General features: G+C 37.1%; 1 protein-coding gene and 1 pseudogene across 1 annotated transcript in view; one reads left to right on the top strand and one right to left on the bottom strand.

Moving 5' to 3' along the window:
- Window positions 1–20,292, top strand: part of LOC112921923 (large ribosomal subunit protein uL30-like) — a 215,474-nt pseudogene that overhangs the window by 103,452 nt on the left and 91,730 nt on the right.
- Window positions 1–20,292, bottom strand: part of HAUS6 (HAUS augmin like complex subunit 6) — a 45,171-nt gene that overhangs the window by 14,870 nt on the left and 10,009 nt on the right. Inside the window, exons 5-12 of the mRNA XM_026001448.2 lie at window positions 19,341–19,488; window positions 17,235–17,300; window positions 16,914–16,962; window positions 14,103–14,273; window positions 12,347–12,540; window positions 11,364–11,490; window positions 10,790–10,892; window positions 612–693 (exon numbers count right to left, since the gene is read on the bottom strand). Of these exons, the coding sequence (XP_025857233.2) occupies window positions 612–693; window positions 10,790–10,892; window positions 11,364–11,490; window positions 12,347–12,540; window positions 14,103–14,273; window positions 16,914–16,962; window positions 17,235–17,300; window positions 19,341–19,488 (940 nt within the window). The remainder of the gene's footprint in view (window positions 1–611; window positions 694–10,789; window positions 10,893–11,363; window positions 11,491–12,346; window positions 12,541–14,102; window positions 14,274–16,913; window positions 16,963–17,234; window positions 17,301–19,340; window positions 19,489–20,292) is intronic.

Raw genomic sequence — 20,292 nt, 5'->3', positions numbered from 1 at the left:
AGTCTGAAAACTAGGAGAGTAGATGATCGCAAAAGCTCTTAAACTCTTGGATTTAGACAACAGGCACAAGCAGTTTCAAAGAAGTTCACAGACACAAAAAGGCAAAAATTCCCAAGCCTACATTAGGTAATTTCCAAACATGCTTTTTATCTTCAAATATTAGATAATCCTCTATGAATCCCAACATTTAAATACACAAAAGAAGGGGGGAAAATGCCTATGTATCAAAAATGTAGTATATCGGGATCCCTGGGTGGCGCAGCGGTTTGGCGCCTGCCTTTGGTCCAGGGCGCGATCCTGGAGACCCGGGATCAAATCCCACATCGGGCTCCCGGTGCATGGAGCCTGCTTCTCCCTCTGCCTATGTCTCTGCCTCTCTCTCTCTCTCTCTCTCTGTGACTATCATAAATAAATAAAAATTTAAAACTTCTTTAAAAAATATATATATAGTATATCTTTCCTGAAAATGTGGATCTACAGTGGGAAAATTTTCTCTGGTTATAAAAAAATTACAGACAACCTCATTGTAGGGAAGCTTGGAATTAGGTAAAGATGAAACTAAATTAATGAAGGAGGGGAAAAAATCAGTATGAAAATTCCCTTTGTTTTACCTGTTGGCTAGACCATGTACAGTTTCCGGTATATCACTGGCTCTCCTGCAATCATTTTCTTGGTTATGTTGCTTAGGTGTATCTAAAGGAACATAAACAATAATTACTCTTTAATTATGTTTGCATATTCTAATATCCAGTGATCTCTTGAAATTCTAGAAAAATTTCTAAAAGGAAGAAAACAGAAAATTCAGACCAATATGAATGCTAACAGGAAAAGACAATTATTCAATTAGGTGTATAAACAGGACAAATAGAGAATATCTAGTAATAAGCTCTTATATAAAGAGTGATAAGTTACAGAGCTGGAACAAACAATTCTAAAATTTGTATGGAACCAGAAAAGATCCCAAATAGCTAGAAGAATGTTGAAAAAGAAAATCAAAGCTGGAGGCATCACAATTCCGGACTTCCAGCTGTATTACAAAGCTGTGATCATCAAGACAGTATGTTACTGGCACAAAAACAGACACATGGATCAATGGAACAGAACAAAGAACCCAGAAAAGGACCCTCAACTCTATGGTCAATTCATCTCAACAAAGCAGGAAAGATGGGCAGCCCTGATGGCTCAGCAGTTTAGTGCCGCCTTCAGCCCAGGGCCTGATCCTGGAGACTCGGGATCAAGTCCCGCATCGGGCTCCCAGCATGGAGCCTGCTTCTCTGTCTGTCTCTCTCTCTCTGTGTGTGTGTGTGTGTGTGTGTGTGTCCTTATGAATAAATAAATAAAATCTTAAAAAAAAAAAAAAAAAAACAAAGCAGGAAAGAATATCCAACAGAAAAAAAGTCTCTTCAACAAATGGGTGTTGGGAAAATTGGCCAGCCACAGGCTGAAGAATGAAACTAGACCACTTTCTTATGCCATACAAAAAAGTAAATTCAAAATGGATGAAAGACCTAAATGTGAGACAGGAATCCATCAAAATCCCAGAGAACATAGGCAGCAACCTCTTCGACCTTGCCCGCAACAACTTCTTGCTAGACACATCTCCCAAAGTAAGGGAAACAAAGGCAAAACTGAACTATTGGAACTTCATCAAGGTAAAAAGGTTTTGCACAGCAAAGCAAACAATCAACAAACTAAAAGGCAGGTACAGCCACGTATGGCTCAGCTCATGATCCTGGAGTTAAAGGATGGAGCCCTGCATCAGGCTCCCTGCACTGCAGGGAGTCAGCTTCTCCCTCTTCCTCTGCCCCTCCCCCTGCTCATGTTCTCTCTCCTCTGCTCATTCTCTCTCTCAAATAAATAGGGATGCCTGGGTGGTTCAGTCAGTTAAGTGTCTGGCTTTGGCTCAGGTCATGATCCCAGGGTCCTAAGATAGAGCACTGCATCAGGCTCCCTGCTCTGTGGGGAGCCTGCTTCTCCCTTTCCCTCTACTGCTCTCTCTGCTTGTGCACTCTGTCAAATAAATAATAAATCTTTTTTTTTAATCAAGTAAGTAAATAAACAAATCTTAAAAAAAAAAAAAAAAAAAAAAAAAAAAAAAAAAAACCTAAGGGAACCCTGGATGGCTCAGCAGTTTAGTGCCTCCCTTCAGCCCAGAGCATGGCCCTAGAGTCCCTCGTTGGGCTCCCTACACAGAGCCTGCTTCTCCCTCTGCCTGTGTCTCTGCCTCTTTCTCTGTATCTCTCATGAATAAATAATTTTTAAAAAATTAAATTAAATTTTTAAAAAAAAACTAAAAGGTAACTTATGGAATGGGAGAAGATATTCGCAAACGACATATCAGAGAAAGGGCTAGTATCCAAAATCTATAAAGAACTTATCAAACAACATCCAAAAAAACAAAAAGCCCAGTCAAGAAACGGGCAGAAGACATGAACAGACATTTCTCCAAAGAAAATATACAAATGGCTGACAAACACATGAAAAAAAATGCTCCACATCACTTGGCATCAGGGAAATACGAATCAAATCCACAATTATACCACCTCACACCAGTCAGAACAGCTAAAATTACAAGTCAGGAAACAACAGATGTTGGTGAGGACGCAGAAAAAGGGGAACCCTCTCATACTGTTTGTGAGAATGCAAGCTGGTACAGCTACTCTGGAAAACAATATGGAGATTCCTCAAAAAATTAAAAACAGGGCAAGCCCCGGTGGCACAGAGGTTTAGCGCCACCTGCAGCCCGGAGTGTGATCCTGGAGACCCGGGATCAAGTCCCGTTTTGGGCTCCCTGCATGGAGCCTGCTTCTCTGTCTGCCTATGTCTCTGCCTCTCTCTCTCTGTCTCTCATGAATAAATAAATAAAATCTTTTTTAAAAAAAATTAAAAACAGAGCTACCCTATGACCCAGAAATTGCACTACTAGGTATTTATCCAAAGGATACAGTGAGTTGATGGGGCACATGCACCCCAATTTTATAGCAATAATGTCCACAATTGCCAAATTATGGAAAGAGCCCAGATGTCCATCAACAGATAAATGGATAAAGAAGATGTGGTATATATATTCAATAGAGTATTATTCAGCCATCAAAATAATGAAATCTTGCCATTTGCAACAACATGGATGGAACTAGAGGGTATTATGCTAAGTGAAATAAGTCAATCAAAGACAAATACCATATGATTTCACTCATAGGTGGAATTTAAGAAACAAAACAGATGAACATAGGGGAAGAAAAGGAAAAATAAAATAAAAACAGAAGGAGGCAAACCATAAGAGACTATTTAACTACAGGAAACTGGGGGTTGCTGGATGGGAGGTAGGCAGGGAATGGGGTAACTAGGTGATGGGCATTAAAGGAGGGCACTTGATGTAATGAGCACTGGGTGTTATATGCAACTGATGAATCACTAAATTCTACCCCTAAAACTAATAATACACTATATGTAACCCAATAGAATTTAAATTTTAAAAAATTTGGGATGCCTGGGTAGCTCAGTCATTGAGCATCTACCTTTGGCTCAGGGCATAATCCCGGAGCCCCGGGATCGAGTCCCACATCGGGCTCCCTGCATGGAGCCTGCTTCTCCTCCCTCTGCCTAGGTCTCTGCCTCTCTCTCTCTCTCTCTCTCTCTCTGTGTGTGTGTGTGTGTGTGTGTGTCTCTCATGAATAAATAAAATGTTTTTAAAAATTTCTTTAAATGATAGATTTATACTAAACCAAATTTCCAAAAAGGTAACAGTACATAGTTCTCCAGCATAATATTAGCTGTGCTTCTAGTTTTCGTACACACACCATGCAATTACTACATAAATCAGCAAGGTCAAAAATTATGTATTTAGCATATTTCAGCCCAGCATCTATGACATCAGTCAATATACGTATTTATTCCTCAGTGCATCAATAATTATATGCCACTGCTATAGTAACAATGAGAAAAAAAAAGAAAAGGTGGAGATGTTGGCTTCAAGGAGTCAGTCTAGAGAAGAGACTATTGATGAGTAGAGACTTATGGCATGTTGCTATAGTTATTAGAGAAATATGCACAGAATCCAAGGAGGGAAAAAGGTACCTGGTCCAGATGGAAATGTGAAGAGGACTAAAGGTACTGAGAGAACAGGGAACAAATTCAGTATGCTAGAGCATAGTGTGTATTGAGTGGAAGCATGGCAGGAAACAAGATTGGTGAAGAAAGTCATGGCTCCATTACAGAGGACTGGATATTCCAGGAACTTTTCTCTCAACATGTTAGCTTCTAAAGGACTTTCTCCAATTTATACATATGTCCAAAGCGTTACTGGAAACCAATGTGTATATTATGTGAACTTTTCCTTTTAATCCATCATTACAGTATGCTATATTATAAACATTTTCAGTACTCTATGCTTTTGCACTTACTAATGATAATGGAATTACTGGTATTCATAAAACATTCTAAAAATGAGCATAAGTACAAAAATTTTATCAAAAAACGAATAGGGAAAAAAGTATATAAAAAAAAAGAATAGGCAATAATAAACTAAAATAATTAGGCACAACCATAAAAACTGGTGGTAATTGGTAGAGACGATGATGTACATGTGTTCCAGTATGTAAGAATGTTTTTAAGGTAAAAGTTGCTTAGTGAAAGTCATCTGAAGCTTTTTTTTCCCCTAAAGGTGACAGGAAGTCACTGATGTGTATTACACCAGGAGATAAAAAGGATCAGATTTTTGTATTTGCATTACAGAAGGATCACTGATAATCATCTGCAACATGGAATAGGTAAACTATAGAGGCAAAGTACCTAGTTAGAATACAATTAAAGGCAAGAAACAGAAAATCAAACTATAGCACTTAAGATGTGAGAACAGAGGGGACAGACACAACAAGGTAATAAGGAGGTAAAGACAAAATAACTCACTAGAACAAAGCAAACAAAGCTGTAGCAGACAATGACTCTTACCATAATACACTAGAACTACAAAATAAAATTTAAGAGAAAGGAATGCCCAGAAGAACAGATAAAAATCATTACATGACAGGACTAAAGACAGAAAGCATTTAAGCTCAAATCAAGACACAAAGGCTAAATGGTGGGTTCCTGGGGCTGAACAATAGGAATTTACTGCCTAAGAATAAAATCTTGGTCCACTCAGACTAAGATCTGAGAAACTGCCCTAAGACCAGGACATTGCAAAGGCTACTCAGCCCCTGAAGATATTATAAATATTTGGACAACTGGACCAGGAAAGTAACAAGGAAGTCTGCTGTCTACCTGGAGTCTTGGGTTTAAAAAATTTAAAAAAGAATTTTTTAAAGGTGGAGAGAAAAGAAATTTTAAGCCTACCTAGCCTACTGAAAGGGAAGTATGAAATTCAGTATTATATCGGCTACTTGTGGGAACCCCAAACCAAAAATATTAACTGCCTAGTGCAAGGGAAATACCTGGAACCCTAGGCCACCATGTAGAGACCATTCTACAACCCAGGGCCCATGTGATGCCCTCAGAGGTGGGTCCACGGAAGTCACAATCAAAAACAATTTTTTTTTTAAGATTCTGTCTTTTTTTTTTTTAAGTTTGTTTGTTTGTTTGACCGAAAGAGAAAGAACACAAGCATGAGGAGCAGCAGAGAAAGAGAAGCAGGCTCCTTGTTGAGCAGGGAACCCAGTGCAGGGCTTGATCAGGACATGAGCCAAAGGCAGACAACTGACTGAGCCACCCAAGTACCCCTTTAAGATTTTATTATTAAATAATCTCTACAATCAGCATGGGACTTGAACTCACAATTCCGAGATTATGAGTCACATACTCTTCCAAAAGAGCCAGTCAGGCACCCTCACAATCAAATATTTTAATAGGAAACAAACAACTATGAAAATGAACAGGCAAGGGATCCCTGGGTGGCGCAGTGGTTTGGCGCCTGCCTTTGGCCCAGGGCGCGATCCTGGAGACCGGGGATCGAATCCCACATCGGGCTCCCGGTGCATGGAGCCTGCTTCTCCCTCTGCCTGTGTCTCTGCCTCTCTCTCTCTCTCTCTCTGTGTGACTATCATAAATAAATAAAAATTAAAAAAAAAAAAAATGAACAGGCAAGGACACCTATGTGGCTCAGCAGTTGAGTGTCTGCCTTTGGCTCAGGGAGTGACCCCAAGGTCCAGTTCCCCAAAGGGAGCCTACTTCTCTCTCTGCCTATGTGTCTGCCTCTCTCTCTGTGTCTCTCATGAATAAAGAAATAAAATCTTAAAAAAAAAAAAAAAAGATAAAAAATGACCACGCAAAACACACAGAACCAGAAGTATCTGAAACACAGGGATATTTTAAAAATTGAATACGATCAAATCTGTATGTTTAAAATATTTGGCAAAGAAACAACAGGAGCTATAATGAAAGAAGATGGTAGATACCAGGAACAAGAACAGGCAATTTTTGAAAAGAGAAGCAAAAGAAAAAAAAAATGAAAAACACATCCACGAAAAAGCTAAAGATTAATTGGACATGTCAAAAAAAGAGATTAAATACAACTAAAGAGGTAACCAGTGAACCATAAGCCTAGAGCTACAAAAACATTATAAATACAAATGAAAAGTTTAAGAGATATAGAGGACAGAATTACAAGTCCCAACAACAGGAGCTCTAAAAGGAAAGCATCAGAAGAATGACTGAGACCTGCACACCTGGGTGGTACAGTCAGCTAGGAGTCTGCTTTTAGCTCAGGTCATGATCCCAGAACCCTGGGATCAAGCCCCACATTGGGCTCCCTGCTCAGCGGGGTGTCTGCTTCTCCCTCTCCCTTTGCTGCTCCCCCTACTCATGAACTCTCTCAAATAAACAAAATACTTTAAAAAAAAAAAAAAAAGGAATGACTGAGACAGTGTTAGAAGAGATATTAGTAAGTTTCCAAAACAGAAAATGTGAGCCTTCACGTTAAATAAGCACACACAGGCCCAAAAGTTAAATAAAAATAAACCCACATTTAGACACATCTAAATGAACCTGCATAATACAAAACTAAATAAATACAAGTCTTAAAAGCAACCAGAGACTAAAAATTACCTACAAATGAATGACCATTAGGCTGACAACAGAAATTTCAGAAATAGAAGGCAGAAAACAATGAGATTATATCATCAAAGCCAGAAGAAAACTGAGCATTGATCTAGAATCCTATATTCAAACTATCATTCACAAACTAGTGAAACTAAACTCATTTTCACAGAAAAACTAAGAGATTTTACTATCCAGTGTCCATGACAAAAAGAATTAAAGAATATACTTCTGAAAAGGAGAATAAAAGTAGTAATCTTGACAAGAAAATCTGTAAATGGGGGATCCCTGGGTGGCGCAGCGGTTTGGCGCCTGCCTTTGGCCCAGGGCATGATCCTGGAGACCCGGGATCGAATCCCACGTCAGGCTCCCGGTGCATGGAGCCTGCTTCTACCTCTGCCTGTGTCTCTGCCTCTCTCTCTCTCTCTCTCTGTGTGACTATCATAAATAAATAAAAATTAAAATAAAAAAAAAGAAAATCTGTAAATGTGTTGGTAAATCTAAACACACAATGACTGTTAAAAACAATTTCTAACAATGTCATTTAAAAAGGGGGAACACCTGGGTGGCTCAGCAGTTGAGCATCTGCCTTCTGCTTGGGGCATGATAAGTCCAGGGATTGAGTCCCATATCGGTCTCCCTATGGGGAGCCTGCTTCTCCCTCTGCCTGTGTCTCTGCCTCTTTCTCTGTGCCTCTCATGAATAAATAAATAAAATCTTTAAAAAATAAAATAATAGAAAGGGGGACAGAGGCATTATTCTAGAATAAAAGTAAGAAGAAAAAACAACCAAATGCAATGAATGAACCCTCCTTAGATCCTAGTTCAAAATATAAACATTTATACAGGACATTTTGAAGTATAAGAAGAGAAATCTATTCGTATGCCAGAACACTCTTATACACAGTTAGATCCATACACATGTACTAGAAATTTTTTTTTTTTAAGATTTATTTACTTATTCATGAGAGACACAGCCTGAGAGAGAGAAAGAAGCGGACTCCTCTCAGGGAGCCTGATGCGGGACTTGATCCCAGATCCCGGGACCACAACCTGAGCCGAAGGCAGACACTCAACCTCTGAGCCACCCAAGCGTCCCTAGAATTATTTTTATAAACATATACTAGCTGAAACAAGATTCAGAATAGTGGTTACATTTGCAATTGCAGAAAGAATGGAGTCAAGGAAAGGTAGATCCCCAAGGATTAATGACATATATACTTAAAAAATATATATCTAAATATTGTGGGACACCTGGGTAGGCTCAGTCAATTAAGCATCTGACTTCGGCTCAGGTCAGTATCTCAGCGTCCTAAGATTGAGCCCCATGACAGTTTCCACATTCAGCCCAGAGTCAGCCTGAGTCTCTTCCTCTGCCCCTTACTCTGCACATGCTCCCTCTTTCTCTAATAAATATTTTTTAAAAATCTAAATTATTGCAAAGCCTTGACAAGAGTGTTTAATGAAGAGGTTATTTATATTACTATTCCCTGTACTTTTCAATATGCTGCAATATTTTTTAAAAAACAATTTAAAAGAGGGCAGTCTGGATGGCTCAGCAGTTTAGTGCCACCTTCAGCCCAGGACATGATCCTGACGACCTGAGATCAAGTTCCACATCAGGCTCCCTGTATGGAGCCTGCTTCTCCCTCTGCCTGTGTCTGTGCCTGTGTGTGTGTGTGTGTGTGTGTGTGTGTGTGTGTGTGTGTGTGTGTGTCTCACGAATAAACAGATAAAATGTAAGAGAAAAAAAAAGAAAACAATTTAAAAGAAAATTTCTTCAAGTAAGATGTAATATATAAAGTGTAGGGAGGAAAAAAAGTTGTTTTACTACAAAAAAGCATAAAATAATGTTAACATTCCACAGCTAGCATCAAGGCTCTCTCTAACCTCTTTAGGGAAAAAAAAGGAATCTCAAAGAGTACAAATTCTACAACATATGAAGGAGAGCATTACCTCAAAGAACCTATCAAACACTTCTAAAATGTGAACTTCCTACTTCCTACTTACAAATATGTCCTCATTTTCAAGGCAGATAGAAATCACCGAACGGACATGCAGACAGATTTCAAGGTTTCACAGGGCCTAAACTAAGTCTTTCTAGATGCCAACGACCCTTTCCAAGTTGAAGTGAAAACATATGCCAATCAAATATGCCAAGAGCCCTAAGAGTCATTCTATCATCCTAAATAATGCTCTATCTGAAGCTCTCTGTCATTCAAACCATGCAGTCTTTTCTGTGTCTACTCTTTTGCTAGTGCCTATAATGAGCCTTGCTCTCTAATCTATGACCTTTCCTAACTAGTGTCTTCCCCATGTACACCTGACTCCCAAATCAATCATTCATTCCTGTTGTGTTCACCCTTTTCTTCCTAAGTCCTGTGCTAATGACTGCCATGACTGTTGGCAGCCATGAACTCCACTGTGGCCTACATCTATCACCTGCTCCAGTCTCACTACATAATTCATAGGTTTTTTTAACGCATTTATTCCTCCTCTTATCTAACATTTACTGAAATTAATAACAATTTCTTATACACGAATACTGCAACTAAGGAAACTGAATACTAGATGGATTATCAGATATCGTAGAGAAATTAATTTTTCAGGTGTGATAGTGGCATAGTAGTTAAGGAAACTGAATGAGACATTATAGTATTATTAATTTTTTAAATGTGGCATTACTATGGTAGTTATATAGGAAAAGTATTTTTATGGGAATGCATGCTGAAAGAATGACATGTTACTATGTCTAGTATTAACTTGGTTTAGCAAAAATACATGCATACACATATAAAGCAATGTAGATGTTAATGTTAAAACAGGTGGTATTCAGGTAATTATTGTACTGTACTTTCATGTTAAACAGTTGTGGACTTCTGTACAAAAACTTGTAAACAAATGTTTATAGCAGCATTACTCTTAATAGTGAAATGGTGGAAACAACCCAAATGTCCCTCAGTGGATGAATGGATAAACAAAATATGGTTTAGGCATACAATAGAATGTAATCATAAAAAGTAATGAAGTACATGCTACAACTTGGATGAACCTTGAAAATATTATGCAAAGTGAAAAATTCTGCAAGTGAAAGAAACCAGACACAAAAACCCTCATATTAAAAAAAAAAAAAAGTCTCATAAGACTCCATTTATATGAAATATCCAGCAAGAGAGTGTGGGGGAGGGGGGCAAAAGGGGAAGGAGAACAAACTAACTCTGTGCTGAGTGTGGAGTCCAAGGCTGGACACAGATGCAGGAACCAGATATCATAACCTAAGCCAAAAATAAAAGTCAAATGCTTAATCAACTGAGCCACCCTAGGATTTCCTTTTGAGATAATAAAAATATTCTAGAGCTGAAAAGCAGTGACGAATGCACAATTTTGTGAATTTACCAAATGCTACTGAGTTGTACACTTCGATGACTAAAATGCTATGTGCAATTTCATCACAGTAAAAAATGGGGGAAAAAAAACAAGAAATGTAAAGAAACTGCTATCATAGGGAGAAATACTGATGAGAGAAAGTTTAAGAGAGAAAAATAGGGCAGCCTGGGTGGCTCAGCAGTTGAGCGTCTGCCTTCGGCCCAGGGCATGATCCTGGAGTCCTGGGATTGAGTCCCACATCGGGCTCCCTGCAATGAGCCTGCTTCGCCCTCTGCCTGTGTCTCTGCCTCTCTCTGTGTCTCTCATGAATAAATAAATAAAATCTTAAAAAAAAAAAAAAAAAAGAAAAGAGAGAAAAATAAATAACCAACCTGGAAGTGAAGCAGGATACTGCAAAAGAATACTCCTTGCATACACTTCTTCTGAGGCGGGATCAAATGAAAGAGGAGACATTGGTGGTAAAAGATCCACAGCCTTAAAACACAGAATTTATCATTTTGAAATATACACATTTACTTCTTTACCACAATAACACTACTAAGTTAATCTATGAATGGATGATTCCCTACCCCATGAAGATAGAATTACCAAGCATATAAATTATCCTATAACTATTTTAAACCAAGGATTACAATACTAGAACAAGGGGACTACTCTGTCCTCCAACTGTGTCTCAAACATACTACCTAACAGCAAAAGAAATTTCTCATTTTCTTAATACAATCCTCTGAATCTAAAAATATTAACTACAAATACAAAGCAGCCTGATGAATACTCTATATGTATTTAGAAAACTTACAGAAACCAAAACATTTAAACTTTAGACTCAGATGCAAAGATGACAACTTACACATGCATAGCATTCCTAGATCATTCATAACATGATAAATCAAAAGACTGCCTTATATTAAACTACTCTTCAAAAGGCAAGTCAACATTACTTACTGGAGTGCAACCTTTAATTAGACTGAAAGGAGACAGACTAAGAAATTCTTTCCACTTTTTAAACCATTCTCCTTGTTTTTCAACAACAGAATGTTTTATATTGGTGAGATCTTCTTTTATTTTACACCTATGATAGCATAAAAAAAAAGAACTTCACTCAAAATATGAATATATAAAATGAGTACTGAGTAAAACTTAAGAATACAACAGTTTGTAGAGAAAAGGAAAAAAATGTAACTGGAAGTTCAACCAATATAGCACATATATACCGAATAAACTCTCACAGTGAATGAACATTCAGAACCTAAAGTACTTTTTTCCTTTTAGGACCAGAATGCAGTCATGCATCTATTATTCCATTTATCTTTAAACTATTACTTTTTCCTAGTTCTAAACTAGAGTCCAAATTCTACTCCTACTCTGTCCACTCCTAAAGGCAGCCCATAGCTTCCAGTTACTCCATCAAATAACAAATAAGGTTGGGGTGCCTGGTTGGCTCAGTCAGTCAGACATCTGCCTTTGGCTAAGGTCATGATCCCAGGGATTCTGGGATCCTGGGATCAAGCCCCACATCAGGCTCCCTGCTCAGTGGAGCGTCTGTTGCTCGTCTGCCCCTCCCTTTGCTCATGCTGTGTGTGCTCTCTCTCCGAAATAAATAAAATATTTTAAAAACTAAATAAATAACAAATAAGGCTTAGTTTTATTAAGTAGATTCCATAAAAGCTTGAGAAAAGTTAAAATTATTTCCCAAAGAATTATCACTCATCGTAAATAATTTATTCTAGTCAAAAAAGAAAACTACATTAATTGTAGTTTCTTCATGTGTCTCTCTGGGAGTCAATGACAAAGTTTTTGAGTTCTAATGAAATGTTCACATTTGTTTGCTAAAGCTAAAGAGTTATCAAATATATGAGCTGTGCTGAGAAATTATCAAAACCACCTACTCCTCCCCAATAATGTAACAAAAGATCTTTTCACAGTACCTTATATGCTTCAGATCTGATAATCTTTCTCTCTGAAGTTTGGTCTCTTTTTCAAGGAAATGAAGGTCTATTTTCAGTTTTGCTGGGTCAGCCTGACAACGTTCATATTTCACTACTTTTAAGGCTTCATTTAATAACCGAATAACTGTTAAGAGGTTCAATTCTCCAGCCTCATAAACACTTCCTATGTGCAACTAAGGATTCAAAGGGGGAAAAAAGTGGTTAAGATAAACTATTACATAAATAGGTGTTTTTTTTTTACTATTATATAAAAAGTTACCTTAAAGAAGAGTGAAAAAGCCAAAAGTTGGGCAGCCCGGGTGGCTCAGCGGTTTAGCACCACCTTCAGCCCAGGGCCTGATCCTGGAGACCCAGGATCAAGTCCCATACCAGGCTCCATGCATGGAGCCTGCTTCTCCCTCTGCCTGTGTCTCTGCCTCTCTCTCTCTGTGTCTCTCATGAATAAATAATTAAAATCTTAAAAAAATAAAAATAAAATAAAATAAAAAGCCAAAAGTCTACCCAAAAATGAAATCAAGTAAATAATTTTGGTCCAAAGAAAACTACTGTGAAAGAATTATCAGGCTGTGCTACATTTTTATGTTATGCAAAAAAATTGCAAACTAGAATAAAAGGAAAGCAAATAAATGAGAAGCAAAATAAAGACTGAGGAGAAAGAGCAGGTTTAGTGAAAGATCCTGAATTCATGTTTTAAAGAAGTTGCAAACTGATGAATCCAAACTTACACACGTTAATTTGACCTGCACAATTCAAGTACTTTAAAATCATTTGAATTAGTTGCCAATCGGGCAGCCCCGGTGACACAGGGGTTTAGCACCGCCTGCAGCCTGGGGTGTGATCCTGGAGACCCGGGATCGAGTCCCACATCAGGCTTCCTGTATGGAGCCTGCTTCTCCCTCTGCCTGTGTCTCTGCCTCTCTCTCTCTCTCTCTCTCTCTCTCTGTGACTATCATAAATTTAAAAAAAAAAAAACAAAAAAAAACTGACAATAGGGGATCCCTGGGTGGCGCAGCGGTTTGGCGCCTGCCTTTGGCCCAGGGCGCGATCCTGGAGACCCGGGATCGAATCCCACATCAGGCTCCCGGTGCATGGAGCCTGCTTCTCCCTCTGCTTCTCCCTCTGCCATGTCTCTGCCTCTCTCTCTCTCTCTCTGTGACTATCATAAATAAATAAATAAATAAAATAAATGTTTAAAAAAAAAAAAAACTGACAATAGCAGTCTAAAAAACTAGAGTAAAGACACTGAGGTCACAAAAGCTAAGGAAAGAAAAGACTAAAATACTTAACAGCATTAAAATGAAAGAGAAACCATAGGATACAGACATTTTAAAAAGACATTCAGCAAAAAAAAAAAAAAAAAAAAAAAAAAGACATTCAGCCAACTAGATCACTGCTGCTCTCCTTCAGAATTTATAAAGAACTAGTACCATATTATCTTTCTACTAAGTAACCTCCTCCATTTCTCTACACTGCATGATGTATGCAGCACACAAAAGGAATGAACAATTAATAAAAGCTAACATATGTGAATATATACATGGTTAACAAAAGAATGTTTTACTAGATTTATTCACAAAGATAAATTCTGAAGACATTGTAAGAAAAAGAATATACATTATTTATATATCACATACACATTAACTGTATATTAAATAGGCATTATTATTATTATTATTATATATAATAATTCACGAAGAGAGTTCTTTCAACAGTTTACTTAATATCAGATGCTTACCTGACACCTCTGTTTCTCAATTTTGTCAAGTAAGAGCCTTGGAATGTTGATAGCAACATTAGTTCCATCTAAAGTATATTGGTTAACAAGACTAAGGACTGCATTAACAACTTCTTTTTCTTTTTCCAAATATATTAGTGTTTCATTCACTGAAGCCCACAAAGACCGGACCTTTGAAAACAGAGACAAAGTCTATATGTAATTTGTATGTATATCAAAGAAATGTAAAACACAAATATATCCTCACTGTCAGGAACAAACGAAGTATTCTTGTAATAATTTCTGGTGAGAAAATTAATTAACTGCCTAAAAGCACTAATATTACTTCCAAAGGGGTTTTAAAACTAAAGAATTTCAAAAACTAAAATAAATAAAACTAAAAAATTTCTCAGGAGGTTAAAAAAAATAAAAAGAATTTCTCAGGAGAATTTAATTTAGCCCACCATAATTTTCAAAACAAATCCAAGAAACTTCATTCTACCAAGATGGAATTAGCATTTCCTGTGTCCACCCCCTCCCCTGCTTGAGCCATGAGCATCCATTAGGAGCTAAGAGGAGTTGCAACTGTTGCCATGAAACCACCTACTCCCTGATGTGGGGAAGCTAGGACCAGCAGATAATACCATCCCTCCCTGAGCTGCTGCTGTTCCCTGATGCTCCCAGCCAGCTCAGATTTTATAAAAATGAATTAAAAAAAAAAATCTATTGTTAGCATTTCAGAACATGCCATGAATCTAAATGAAACTTTTCAGGAAAATGGGGCACCAGGGTAGCTCAGTTAAGTGTCTGTCTTCGGTTCAGTTCATGGTCCCAGGGTCCTGGAATCAAGCCCCACACTGGGCACCCTGCTCAGAGAAGAGTCTGCTTCTCCCTCTCCCTCTGCTCCTCTACTCTGCTCATGTTCTCTCAAATAAATAAATAAAATCTTTAAAAACAAAGAAAACAGAAACTATTCAGGGAGTAACAATAAAAGATTTTCAGGAAGGGAAAAAAAAAACACATCAATTTTAAGAGCCATTTAAGTTTCTTTCAAAAGATTAAAATATGAAAAACCATGCTTCTTTAAAAGCAAAGAATCTTAGGCATATACTAATCCATCTATGTTCGGTAAAATGCAGATGTAAGAATGTTTATAGGTGGTAGCTACACTTGTGGTGAGCATAGCATAAACAAGAGAATTGTCCAAACACTACACTGTATACCTGAAACTTACATAACATTATGTGCCAACTATATTTCAATTAAGATAATAAAAAAAATTTTTAAAGAATGTTCATAGCATTTCTATTTTAATAGTCAAAAACTGCAATTAACCCAAAGGTCTACTGAGAGTAAAAAAAAAAGTATGTTGTGCTATATTCATAAAACAAAACACTACATAACATTGTGAATGAACACACTACAACCTACACACAACAGCATGTATAAAACAGCATGAGTCATCAAAGACAAACACAAAGGAATGTATTCTATATACTCCCCTGTATATAAAGTTCAAGAAGAGGCAAACTAATCTTTAATGTAAGAAGCGAGTATTTACTCTTGGGGGAAAATGGTTTTAAATGAAAGGGGACTTGAAGCTTCTGGGGTAATGTTCTGTTCCTTATACTGTATGCTGGTTACATGGGTATACTCACTTTGTGAAATTTTGTCAGGCTACACACTTGTAACTTTATCACTTTTTGTACATATATTATGCCTTCAAAGAATTTATAAAAGTGGGAGGCAGGCAGAAAAATACAATAATTATACCCATGTTTGTGCTTATGTCTTCCCATGGTACAAGGTAAAGTTGTCCCCAAAGAGGACTCATTGGCAATCTAGAGATTTCACAGGATGGCATTTCCTTGGTGGACAAAGATCCAGGATCTTGTTCTCAGATATTTTTTTTTCTTTTTCTTTTTCTTTTTTTTAAGTTCTCAGATTTTTACTTTAATCTTGTCAATGGCTAAAAAACTGACCAAAGGTAAAGGGCTCAGGGAAAGTGAACCTTAACCAAACTCAGGAGGGATCAATGTGAAAACTTTTAACAGGTTTCACATCAACCTATTAAAATTACAATCAAAAAAAATTAAATTAAACTAAATTAAATTACAATCAAAGATACTGTGTTCAGTAATAGGAATATCCATTCATATTCACAAAGCTGGAAGATCCATGAAGGAAATGACTTTGCCTCTTTCCTTCACTGCTGTAGCTCTACTATCAAGAAAAAAGCCTAGCACATGGCAGGTGATTAATAAAAATTCACTGATGGATGAATAATTATTCCCTGAGGAGAGCACTGACTTTTTCCAGGGACAAACTGCTGGGGACGCCAAGTTAACATGCGAAGCAGCTCAGTGATCATGAAATCAGAACAAAGAGCTTGAGAAAGATTTCATCTAAACACAAAGGCCTAAGAAAACACTCCAATCTCACATCAAATCCAACCTCTGAAAACCTCAGATTATGTCTGCCAGATTCTTCCTAACTGCCAAGCCAGCCTCAATGCTGACTTCTCATTTTTCTTCCATGCTTACCATCTCCCTTCAGTTAACATACTTTATTTACATAAATACTATTAGTTACAAACTGAACTTTCTATCATTAATTTAAACCTGCTTTCGTATTTTTTAGTCTTAATAAATTTTAAGTTAATTTTTTCCATTATATTCATGCTTTTTAGAGGCACCCTTATATATTACTTACTGAGTTAAAAAAAAAATTTACAAAAAGAAATGACAAAAAGAGAGAATAAAAGTCCAAATAAGTAAGCCAACTGCACATCACAAAAGTAAGAAAGATTAAATTTGTTCCTTAAAAAGTTACCTTCTGGATTTTCTCTTGTATATTACTTTCGTCATCAGAGGATTCCACTCTAGTCAAAAATTAAATGATTTCATTAGTTATTTTTTTTAAATTGTCTGATAATTTACCACCAAAAGAGCTAACTGATCTATAAACCCACCAATTAAAAACTATCCTAATTAAAAACAAAAATAAAATTCTACCTCAGCAATAAATGTATTGGAAGAATTGGACTAGGAATCAGAATTATGTTCTAATTTTATGGGACTCTCAATTTCCTTACTGGTAAAATGCAAGAGTTGAACTAAGGCAACTTTCAGCTCTAATTTAAAAGTCACTTACTTCTTTATTTGGTTTTGATGTTCCATACATTCTGATCTCAAATTTCTTACTTGTTTAACTGACAATCTGTAAGAAAACATATAAATGACAACTATAATTCCATTACAATTAACTGATAAGGACCACTTTGATGCTTTCCCCCATTTCTTATCTTTGCTCAAGGCCACTGAAAACTACTCTTCCAAATAGACCCAGCAGCCAGGTAATGGGCTCTAGACTTCCTTTAAGAGTTACAGGAGTGATCTAACATATAGATTGCTATTAGGATGGACCAGGACTTCTTGGCTCATATACACTGTCTTCAGATAAAAATGTTGGAAGACTACTCTGCTCTCATCCTTGTCACAAATACTTAAGGGATAAATTTAAATGTTACCTAGGACACTTAGGCAATGTTGTATTTTCAAGGTGATTTCAAAGGATATTCTAACTTTCACAATAGATTTAAAAAAAAAAAAAAAAACACTATTTCTTGAGAGTAGGAACCTTGCCTATCTTATTTAATGCTGCAGGACCAGTGCCTAAACAATATCTGGGGATCCCTGGGTGGCGCAGCAGTTTGGCGCCTGCCTTTGGCCCAGGGCGCGATCCTGGAGAACCGGGATCGAATCCCACGTCGGGCTCCCGGTGCATGGAGCCTCCTTCTCCCTCTGCCTATGTCTCTACCTCTCTCTCTCTCTCTCTCTGTGACTATCATAAATAAATAAAAATTTAAAAAAAAAAAGAAAACAATATCTGGCACATAGAAGTAACCAAATAAAAATTTGCTGACAAGATAAACCTAAATATAACATAATATGAAGTGGTTAAAAAGACTATGGAATACCCACTTCAGAGTATCTATTTAATGGATACTCAAAGACTATCAAGTAGATTTCAGAAGCAATATACTTTGAAAATATAAAATTTTAAAAATAAAAATAATTTTCAAATTTTTAAATAAATAAAAGCAACATACTATGGCAATATGGAAAAACTTACAGAATGAAATGAGGAAAAAAGGATACAAAATAGAATGAGCACTATAATTATAGCTTAAAAATGTAAATCCATATCAAAGAAAAATCTCTAAAATACTGAATTTTTATTTTTTATTTTTTTATTTAAGATTTTTATTTACTCGTGAGAGGCAGAGACAAAGGCAGAGGGAGAAGCAGGCTCCATGCAGGGAGCCCGATGTGGGATTCAATCCTGAAACTCCAGGATCACAACCTGAGCTGAAGGCAGATGCCCAACAGCTGAGCTACCCAGGCATCCCAATACTGAACTATTTTTTTTTTTTAAGATTTTATTTATTTATTCATGAGAGACAGAGAGAGAGAGAGAAAGGCAGAGACACAGGCAGAGGGAGAAGCAAGCTGCTCCACGCAGGGAGCCCAAAGTGGGACTCGATCCCGGGTCTCCAGGATCACACCCTGGGCCAAAGGCAGCGCTAAACCACTGAGCCACCCGGGCTGCCCCAGTACTGAACTTTTTTTTTTAAATTAATTTATGTATTTATTTTAAAGATTTTATTTTATTTATTCATAGAGACAGAGAGAGAGAGAGAGGCAGAGACATAGGCAGAGGGAGAAGCAGGCACCATACAGAAAGCCTGATGTGGGACTCGATCCCGGGTCTCCAGGATCACGCCGTGGGCTGCAGGAGGCGCTAAACCGCTGCGCCACAGGGGCTGCCCAGTACTGAACTTTTAAATCAAAGTAATATTTTCCTTTGTTCTGAAATTTCATTTAGTATGCATAGTTTTAAAATATCGTATTCAGAAGTTATCCGGCTTTAAAATGGAAAGCGAACACTAAGGAGTTTTTAGGTAAGCATGATTACTGCCAATGAAGGCACATTGATGACATTTATTCAAAAAGAAAGGAATTTTTGTTTTCTTTTTTGGGGGGTGTAGGGAAAGAACATACACATATGTGAGGGAGGGGCAGAAAGAGAGGGAGAGAGAATCTCAAGCAGGCTCCACACCCAGTGCAGAGCCCCCCAATGTAGGCTTGATCTCAAGGACTGAGAAATCATGACCTAAGCCAAAACCAAGAGTCAGATGTCTGACTGCACCACTCAGGCACCCGTGGAATTTTCATTTTCTATTAATGTATTACTTACTGTGCATTTTCCTGATACTTTTGAATAACACAATCTTCTCTTTGCAAAACGTGTAAAAATCGATTACGTGCTACATGGCATCTGGCAATGCATTTGTGCATATCTTGTGGCTTTACATTAAATGTCTCCATAAAACGTATAGAAGAATCTACATGCAACACAAATAAGATCATAGAAAACTTAGATTTACAGCTAATAAATGTCAAAAATGTTGAAATCTATTAATTTTAAGAGATTAACAACTCCTTAAAAACCGGTATGTCACATAAACACATACAACTAATTTTAATAAAAGAAAGGAAACCTTTTTTTAAGTAGGTAACTAAAAAAGGGTATCTAAAGTTGAGTTGTTTTACATACTAAAAAACTTTTGAGAGTCCATATGCCCCGAATAATTCTTATCACAGCTTGATACATCCATGAACAAATTGTTATACATAGTAACACAAACAAAAGAAGAAAACCAATTAAAAGAGATGAGGTGAGATCACAATACCTCCTTTGCTCCCATCAGTTTATTGTTCTACCTAGTAAGACCAATAGGACAACCAAATTAAAACCAGTCTCCATTTCCCAAATAATTCTTAGCTGTGTTACTAATGATCAAAGTAGACCCTGAGAATAATCCATCCAACATTTCAGAGTCCAGATTTTTAGCTGTAATAAGTCCTACTTTAAGATGGCTCAACACAATAAAAATGGATATTCTGGAAAACAGGGACCACCCCACTACACTTAACATTACTAATCCAGGTTCTAGTGATACCCCCAAAGAAACCACAAATTCTAAATATTTAACAGGGGATAAGTCTGCTGAATGCAGAAGTCATCTAGAGACTGAATGCGCTGACTGGAATTGCTTTAAACAAGAAATACGACAACCCATGCTTAGATGTCTTATGCACAATAAACTGTTAAATCCAAACATATACATTTCATATAATAAATTTTA

The sequence above is a fragment of the Vulpes vulpes genome, chromosome 12 (genome assembly GCF_048418805.1).
Source record: "Vulpes vulpes isolate BD-2025 chromosome 12, VulVul3, whole genome shotgun sequence".
Lineage (NCBI taxonomy): Eukaryota > Metazoa > Chordata > Mammalia > Carnivora > Canidae > Vulpes > Vulpes vulpes.
The sequence above is the reverse complement of the archived record's forward strand: the minus strand, read 5'-3'. Positions and strand labels throughout refer to the sequence as shown.